Here is a 9,806-nt window from a genome sequence, read left to right on the forward strand (position 1 = left end):
ACAGGGTTGATGTGTTATTCTAGCCTGTCTATCTATAGGTAACAGGGTTGATGTGTTATTCTAGCCTGTCTATCTATAGGTAACAGGGTTGATGTGTTATGCTTGACCTGCTCAGTTTTCCACCACAAAACACCACAAAATGGCCAAAAGGTGTAGAACCAGCTAATCTGCATTTACACTGATTGGACTATTAGATGTTCCCACACGGATTCGGGAGAGGCGAAGGTCGATAGCCAATGTGTCCTCCGAAACACGACCCCGCCAAGCCGCACTGCTTCTTGACACACTGCTCCCTTAACCTGGAAGCCAGCCGCAACAATGTGTCAGAGGAAACACTGTCCAACTGGCAACCGAAGTCACCTGGCAGGCTCCCGGCCCGCCACAGGATTCGCTAGATCCCGATTGGACAAGGACAACCTGGCCGGCCAACCCAGACACCTAACCCAATTGGGCGTCACCTCATGGGTCTCCCGGTCGTAGCTGGCTGCAATACAGCCCGGGATCGAACCCGGATCTGTAGTGACGCCTCAAGCAACGCAGTGCCTTAGACCGTTGCGCCACGCGGCAAGCCACCTAGGGCTTTACAATGATGGTGATAACTTGGGAGAAATGTTGGGGTTAAGTGGGTTAAAGTCTTCCTAGAAGTCACAGATGGTGCATGAAGGAAAATGTCAAAATGCTTCATCTTGGCATTTTAGCAAGTCTTTATTCACATTACAAACCTGATTTATTGATCCGTTCATGTGATCCATATTAAAGGGGACTATTTAATATAAAGGGCATTTAAAATTCAATATCGGTGCGCAAAAGGCAGTATTTTCATGGAACGACCCAGAATAAGAAGTGCGCAACAGGATGTCGATGCTGTTTTACAGATGGTGCTGCATTGCTGAAGCGGCGACCCAGAAACCTGGTTTCCCCTCTTGTCGCCCCCCTGTACATTTAGGTTTCCTGTCAAACTGATCCCACAGCCGGGGGCTATGAATCACTCCCTCTATTAAGAGGTCACTGTATAAATAGTTATTCACTTTTAGGTTACACTTTAAATGCAGGGTTAAAATGTCAGTGAACGAAGATACATTTTGACAGCATTTATAAATAGTATGAATTCTCCAAAGCAAAAAAAATATATATACTGATATTTGACTGTTTAATCTTGGAAATAATGAAATTGGAATCCAGAATTCTTGTAGTAGCATTTATTAAAGAATTTAATCAGATAATAGACATAATTGATACAAATTCTCAAACTGTGTGATCAATGGCAATAACACATTTCACAATTATTATTTTTTTTAACCAAAACTTGTTAGTGAAGCTGTGAGAACCTCAGGTACATTCCATATCGTGGTGATAAATGGTACATTCCATATCGTGGTGATAAATGGTACATTCCATATCGTGGTGATAAATGGTACATTCCATATCGTGGTGATAAATGGTACATTCCATATCGTGGTGATAAATATTATGGTGGAAAATACATTGTGAAGGGTGGGCAATGTGAGGTAAATGTAAAAGGAATACATTTATTTAGTGTATCTCAAAGAAAATATAAAAAGAGTAAATATTTATCCAACTGCCAAACCCAGAAAACGCTGTGGACCTAGTTCAGGACTGATAGACAACAATGTTGTCGAAAGGAGCACAAGGGAAGCATTGGGGGATAACAATTAAAGTTGCAAATGTAGCAAACTGAAATACTTTTTGGACTCCACATGTGCAACCGAACAAATGTCTTAACTGAAAATGATAGGCTTTGTTTGGTGAAAACCGCAGCACTGTTATTTATCTCCATGCCAAAGGTTTCTACTTGTCCAAACATGAGCTATGGAGCTTTCCAAGAGGGCAATTCCCAATGGAGTGGAAAATCACAGCACATATAAGAACAAGTTTTTGTTTGGGGAGATCAGAATCTTTATTTTACATAACCCAGGTTTATTATTTTTTTAAATGTTATACTTTTGTAGAGAACTGGTTCCATGCATGTTAGAGTCCCGGGGAGAAGCCTGTTTAGATGAGAGCTCTGCTGTTATTGCCTAGTGCTGGGTCGGCTTTCCCACCCTGAGAGGGTTTTTTTTTGGCATGGGAAGCATGTGTTCACATTTCTGTGGGGAACATGGAGTAGCATTGCTTTAATCCCTTGCCAGTCTAGCGCTTCAGGGTTGTGAAATATCGTCGTCAAAAATAGCATCAAAGCACATTTGAAATGTCATCAAAGCAAGACTGCCAACGTTTATTCAACCAGAACTAAAAGCTGTCAGTTTTTTGTTTTTCAGAACGGAGTGGCTGCAGATCTGATTTTACTCAGACCTTTTTCATTTTATGTCTCGAAGCTTCTGAGCATGTGCAGGATTCTCCAGGTATTTATTTTATTTTTATGTCTCGAAGCTTCTGAGCATGTGCAGGATTCTCTAGGTATTTATTTTATTTTTATGTAGCTACTGCTTTCCCCTTCTGGGAAAAGAGAGGAGAGCAGGGTTTCATATGGGAGCTTGTCTAATTTTATGAAGCCGCAATGATCCATTTTCTTTATGCTCCTCAAGATGAACACATTTCAATATTCCAATGTTTTGTCAAATTAACTAGGACATAACTAGGAAATAGCCATAATCTATGTAGGAATGTAGGCTATGTGCCAAAACAAAGCTGTAAGACAAGCCCATCACATTTAAGGTTGCAAGGTTCCTGTAATTTTCCCAAGGTTCACAGATTTTCCAAAACTCCCGATTTGAGGATTATGTATTTCCTGCCTATTCCTTCTTGATTCTGGGAATCTTTCAAATGGAAATTCTGGAAAACCTGGGAATTTTGGGATAATTACTGGAATGCTGCAACCATGTCCACTCTATAGGTATTTCATGAGCAGAATGGATATGGGGAAGGGGTAGGGGGACTCCCTGGGATGGCATTGGGTGGGCTCCCTGGAATGGGGTGGGGGCTCCTTGGGATGGGGTGGGGGCTCCCCGGGATGGTGTGGGGGGTCAATGATCAGTCCTCAGCTGGCAGCTGGGGGTTGCCAGGGCCGCAGGCGCGGGTGAGCTGAACAGAGGAGATGGTGAGGGTGCTGAACTCATCCATGTAGAGGAAGGGCACATGCTCTGTAGAAGTGGTCTGGCAGCACGGCATCTGGGGTTAGGATTAAAGAGAGGAGGAGGGAGGAGTTGGCCGTCAGCCAATCAGCATTCAGGGCTCGAACCACCCAATTTATAATACATATTTTTTTTAGCAATCACACCCTTTCAGTATGTTACAAATTTGAGGATCCCACTGATAATTTGGTGTCTAAATCCAGTGTCACTTGGTGTTAGTCAATTTAAATGAAGGGAAATAACATTATGAGCAAAATTATGAATCATGTGCCTTTAGTAAACGTTTTTTAAAGGGTTAAGGACCTTAGATTTGAGCATCTGTGACCTCCTTTGAAGAAAATCCTCAATAATCTAAAATTGGTGTCTCATTGGTGGTCCCAGTCCTACTGGTGGTACAATGTTATCCTGATGAAAACATTTTTTAAAGTCATTAAGCTGAAATATTAGTGGATTTAGAATGGGATGTTTTAGCCAAATACATTTCCATAAAAAGTATATAATTTTTTTTTTTAACAGTAAGTTGAAACACTACGAGAAATGTGATAAGTCTAAAACACAGGTGGCTGCAAGATGTTCCTCATGATCGACCTTGCACCTGGCTGTGCTTCTCACTCACAGAGCTGCTTGTTTCCACAGATACCTAGACAAAACATTGATATCTCCCCTAGCACAGCCTGGGGTCTCTCCAGGACACTCTGTTTCCCTGCTGTTTTCCCAGACCTGAGACTAATTCTCTTAATCTTGATGTGCGCCTGATTTATTTTTTTCCTAGCTTTACTGGTATGCAGGGCGGGAAGACTTCAACTATTTAAATGATTTAGATTTATGTCTTTGGTCTGCTGCTTTACTAGGAACTAAACTGAACATTGAGCTTGACTTACGGACGGACTAAAATGGAAACCAGGTGTGGATCTTAGGGCAGCGGACCAACTCAGAATCCAAATATCCAATAGGACAAGCCAAAAACCTATTATAGTAAGCTTATTCACATGATGCTAATACACTGATCATAATCCACACAATGTCCTACTACACACCAGTAAAGTGCCGTTCCTTTTTTAAGAAACATGAAGAGTTGTTTTACCTGCGAGGGGGTGTCCTGTGTGGGAGGAGTGTGTGATGGGCAGCGCAAGGGGCTCAGGTCCAGTCGGGATTTGCAGGGTGAGCACTGGACGTAGGTGAAACTCTCAGGGTAGATTACCCAGTTCTCCCAGCCAAGATCTAATGGAGAAATGAAGACAGACGGCACAGAAGGCTTAAATGCTATGGTGATGACCACAGTTACACACACACACACACACACACACACACACACACACACACACACACACACACACACACACACACACACACACACACACACACACACACACACACACACACACACACACACACACACACACACACACCTTGGCCAGGTAGCAGTTGCGCAAATATTATTATTTGTATTTTTTTAAACACACACTCTATTGATGTTTCATAGATTAACAGTGTTTTATAAAAAATGTTGTGTGAACAGAGCTGGTCACCTTTCAGGAAGATCTGTGAGGCCAGCGGACAGCATATCAGACCACTACTGTTGTCTGCTGCAGGACCCTCAGCCTGAGGTAAAGCCACTATGGAGAAAGGGAAAGGACATATGTGAATCAATACGAAACATTGTGATGATGCGTCAGAATACTAGAAGCAGAATAATGCAATGATCATATAGCCCTCTTAAGCCCATTACGAACTGGCTAGCACACTTGCACGTTTGGTCAGAAGAACCGGGTTTTACTCTCTGCATTGGAAGTTACTCACCTCTGCTGTTATCTACAATTTGGATGACACTGAAGTTGGCAACACTTTATTTGAATAGTCCTTAGTAGATGGTTTGTAGATAGTCAGTAGATGTTCAATAACTGTCAACAACATTTCAAATAAACATCCACTAACCCTAAACTTAGCCCATACCCTTACCCTAATTCTAAACTTAACCCATATCCTAACCCTTACCCTAATTCTAAACTTAACCCATATCCTAACCCTAACCCGAATTCTAAACTTAACCCATACCCTTACCCTAATTCTAAACTTAATCCATATCCTAACCCTTACCCTAATTCTAAACTTAATCCATATCCTAACCCTAACCCTAATTCTAAACTTAACCCATACCCTTACCCTAATTCTAAACTTAACCCATATCCTAACCCTAATTCTAAACTTAACCCATACCCTTACCCTAATTCTAAACTTAACCCATATCCTAACCCTAACCCTAATTCTAAACTTAACCCATACCCTTACCCTAATTCTAAACTTAACCCATATCCTAACCCTAACCCTAATTCTAAACTTAACCCATACCCTTACCCTAATTCTAAACTTAACCCATATCCTAACCCTAACCCTACTTCTAAACTTAACCCATATCCTAACCCTAACCCTAATTCTAAACTTAAGCCATAACCTAACCCTTAACCTAATTCTAAACTTAACCCATACCCTAACCCTTAACCCAATTCTAAACTTAAGCCATACCCTAACCCTTACCCTAATTCTAAACATAACCCATATCCTAACCCTTACCCTAATTCTAAACGTAACCCATACCATAACCTTTACCCTAATTCTAAACGTAACCCATACCCTAACCCTTAACCTAATTCTAAACTTAACCCATATCCTAACCCTTAACCTAATTCTAAACCTAGCCCATCCCTAACCGTAACCTTAGCAGGCAGTTGCTTATCAAAAGATAGTTTGTTGATAATTTGACCATCTGAAAGTATTTGCATTGTGTATGTGTGTTTATTATGGATCACTATTAGCAGCTACTCTTCCTGGGGTTTATTAGGGATCCCCAGTAGTTCCTGCCAAGGCAGCAGCTACTCTTCCTGGAGTCCAGACACATTAAGACACTTATATCACACTTTAAATAAATAAAATAAAACAGTACATCATATAACACTGTCACACCACCACATATCTACAATACAAAATGTATGATACCACTGTTCAACAATATTGTAATGTACGTGTGTGTACTGTGTGTTAGTCTAATATAGTAAGTAGATCAGAGGGTCATACTATCTAAATTAAGTGGGATCCTGAAGTTCTATTGTCCCCCCAAAATGTGTCTACCTGCTTTGTCCTGGGTCTTGTGAGAGATGGCAGAGAATGCGGTCTTCCATTGCTCTCTGATGGCAGTCAGTCTGTCCGCCGTCACCTGGGGCTCCTGCTGCAGGTTGAGGGCTCCAATAAGGGTCTTTCTGATGTCATTCAACAACTCTCCATGGCACCTGCACACGGAACAGACAAATTAGTTTATTGCAAATCAAATCGAGTTTATATGTAAAACAGTAAATTGAAACTTAATTTGCTTATTTTCTGACAATAAAATATTTGTAGCATTCCAGTTATCTTTTTATTTCAGTATTTATTTTTATTTTCAGTATATGGTCATGAAAATACTTTAGAAAACAATTCCTGGTGCCATTTTTTTTTTACACAATTCCTGGTGATTTAAAAAAAAAGTAATTTTTACTAAGACATCTTTGATAAGACAAATAAAATTGCAAAAGGGCCGAATTTGGCCCGTGGGCCTCCTATTGCCTTTGACCGCAACAGAGAGAAGGATATTGTAATGTTAGCAATGGAGCACGGCCACCTGCCTGCCTTCTCTCTCAGGCATTCACAGTCCTGGCTGGCTACACTTCAGATTGCATAACCATGGATAGCCTGTTCTTTTCAATCTCTTGCATCCATTTTGTGAGAATTCTCTAAAAGAATCAACAAGCACTATTTTGTGCATGAAATATTTAGATGGACTTCAATCAATGTATTAATGGCATGCTGTTAAATTGGGGGTACTGTTGGTGATTTAATCTGAAGATGATTTTACAAATCCAACCGGATCAACCTTTAGGTAAAGTATTAAAACAGCTTGTTCACTCAGACTAAAGTTGGCTGTGTTACCAAAGCATGCGTTGTTAAATCTATAACCGGAGACCATACTTGTTCAGGCAGTTTGTTCTCACAATCTCTATTTGAGGTGGATCGGCTCTATGTCTAAAGATAGTGTTGCTGACAGTGCTGTTCTTCTGTCTCTGGAGTGTTGCAGACAGCGTTGCTCTGTCTCTATGCCTTGAATGTTGTCATGTAAGAAAGATTGATAGTGTTGTTCATGCCTGGGGAGAACACAATGTTACACTTAATACTGTAAGGTCAGCTCTCTCAAATCTAGATGCAGCCAAGTAAACCTCTCATACAACACCCGGCTCATTTCATGAGGCCTCAGCAAGCATTTATCAACGGGGACCTTGCAAGTCATGATATAACCTGGTGCAGCTGTATGGGTCATCAAGATTTAAAATAGCCTAACACTGGATATATGGTTGGCTTTTTCAAGTCTTGATGACCTGTAGAACTGGGCATGGCATTTAGAAAATAGCTTATGTCAGGGATTGGCACAATGAGAACATACTAAGTTTCTGTGTTGGTTAGAAGGACAGATTATTTAACCAAAACGCCATTTTGAATGAAATTCAAAAAATTTGATATTTTTTAAAATTATTTCCAGAATTGATGTGTCCTCTACGACCTTCGGACTATCCAGTGATGTGTCGCTCCAGTGAGAGGTGATACTACTAACCTGTCGGGGTGGAGGACGGCAGAGCCAGTAGCTGCAGCGGGTTCCTTCTCCGAGGACTGGAGGACAAAAGATTTTCCCAGAGAACAACCAAAGAGCACCAGCATCATCACAAAGTGTGCAAAATACATTTTTGGAAAGATGGTGGTCAGTCTGGCCTCTATGCAACTATCAGAGCAAATACCACCAACTTGTGGTTTTGTGGCAATAAATTAATTTGACTATGTTCAGTAATGAAGGAAGAACTAGGTGTTCTTCAGTTGGCAGAGGAGGAGGCTGTACTTGTACAACTGATAGTGACGCTCTGGTAGAGGTCTGGTTATCCAATGGAAGCTCAAAATGGGGCAGGAAGAGAATAGCTATTGTTTGTATTGGCCTGGAAACCTCAGCTTTATCTCCTCGTACACCAGGTTGTCCTTGGAATATTTTACATTGTTTTTATGTCCTGCAAGTATGAAACAGTGTTGGGGTGATAGAGAAGGACCAGAGAGAAAGAGAGAGAGCTGAGAGAGAAAGATTAGGAGAGACAGAAAGATTGAGAGAGAGCTGAGAGAGAAAGATTAGGAGAGACAGAAAGATTGAGAGAGAGCTGAGAGAGACATATTAGGAGAGACAGAAAGATTGAGAGAGAGCTGAGAGAGAAAGAGAGAGAGCTGAGAGAGAAAGATTAGGAGAGACAGAAATATTGAGAGAGAGCTGAGAGAGAAAGAGAGAGAGCTGAGAGAGAAAGATTAGGAGAGACAGAAAGATTGAGAGAGAGCTGAGAGAGAAAGATTAGGAGAGACAGAAAGATTGAGAGAGAGCTGAGAGAGAAAGAGAGAGAGCTGAGAGAGAAAGATTAGGAGAGACAGAAAGATTGAGAGAGAGCTGAGAGAGAAAGATTAGGAGAGACAGAAAGATTGAGAGAGAGCTGAGAGAGAAAGATTAGGAGAGAGCTGAGAGAGAAATATTAGGAGAGACAGAAAGATTGAGAGAGCTGAGAGAGAAAGATTAGGAGAGACAGAAAGATTGAGAGAGAGCTGAGAGAGAAAGAGAGAGAGCTGAGAGAGAAAGATTAGGAGAGACAGAAAGATTGAGAGAGAGCTGAGAGAGAAAGATTAGGAGAGACAGAAAGATTGAGAGAGAGCTGAGAGAGAAAGATTAGGAGAGACAGAAAGATTGAGAGAGAGCTGAGAGAGAAAGAGAGAGAGCTGAGAGAGAAAGATTAGGAGAGACAGAAAGATTGAGAGAGAGCTGAGAAAGAGAGAGAGCTGAGAGAGAAAGATTAGGAGAGACAGAAAGATTGAGAGAGAGCTGAGAGAGAAAGATTAGGAGAGACAGAAAGATTGAGAGAGAGCTGAGAGAGAAAGATTAGGAGAGACAGAAAGATTGAGAGAGAGCTGAGAGAGAAAGATTAGGAGAGACAGAAAGATTGAGAGAGAGCTGAGAGAGAAAGATTAGGAGAGACAGAAAGATTGAGAGAGAGCTGAGAGAGACATATTAGGAGAGACAGAAAGATTGAGAGAGAGCTGAGAGAGAAAGATTAGGAGAGACAGAAAGATTGAGAGAGAGCTGAGAGAGAAAGATTAGGAGAGAGCTGAGAGAGAAAGATTAGGAGAGACAGAAAGATTGAGAGAGAGCTGAGTGAGAAAGAGTAGGAGAGACAGAAAGATTGAGAGAGAGCTGAGAGAGAAAGATTAGGAGAGACAGAAAGATTGAGAGAGCTGAGAGAGAAAGATTAGGAGAGACAGAAAGATTGAGAGAGAGTTGAGAGAGAAAGAGAGAGAGCTGAGAGAGAAAGATTAGGAGAGACAGAAAGATTGAGAGAGCTGAGAGAGAAAGATTAGGAGAGACAGAAAGATTGAGAGAGAGCTGAGAGAGAAAGAGAGAGAGCTGAGAGAGAAAGATTAGGAGACAGAAAGATTGAGAGAGAGCTGAGAGAGAAAGATTAGGAGAGACAGAAAGATTGAGAGAGAGCTGAGAGAGAAAGATTAGGAGAGACAGAAAGATTGAGAGAGAGCTGAGAGAGAAAGAGAGAGAGCTGAGAGAGAAAGACTAGGAGAGACAGAAAGATTGAGAGAGAGCTGAGAGAGAAAGATTAG

At 41.3% G+C, this 9,806-nt stretch overlaps 1 protein-coding gene across 1 annotated transcript; it reads right to left on the minus strand.

Moving 5' to 3' along the window:
- Positions 1-1,184: 1,184 nt before the first annotated feature.
- Positions 1,185-8,089, minus strand: LOC100136343 (gonadal-soma derived growth factor; the record flags this gene model as incomplete). The annotated part of the gene is given in 7 exon segments (NM_001124579.2): positions 1,185-1,413; positions 1,468-2,321; positions 2,322-3,129; positions 4,177-4,313; positions 4,622-4,708; positions 6,219-6,376; positions 7,729-8,089. Coding segments are annotated over 5 exon segments (648 nt in total).
- Positions 8,090-9,806: the final 1,717 nt, after the last annotated feature.

The sequence above is a fragment of the Oncorhynchus mykiss genome, chromosome 12 (assembly GCF_013265735.2).
Source record: "Oncorhynchus mykiss isolate Arlee chromosome 12, USDA_OmykA_1.1, whole genome shotgun sequence".
NCBI classification, from domain to species: Eukaryota; Metazoa; Chordata; class Actinopteri; order Salmoniformes; family Salmonidae; genus Oncorhynchus; species Oncorhynchus mykiss.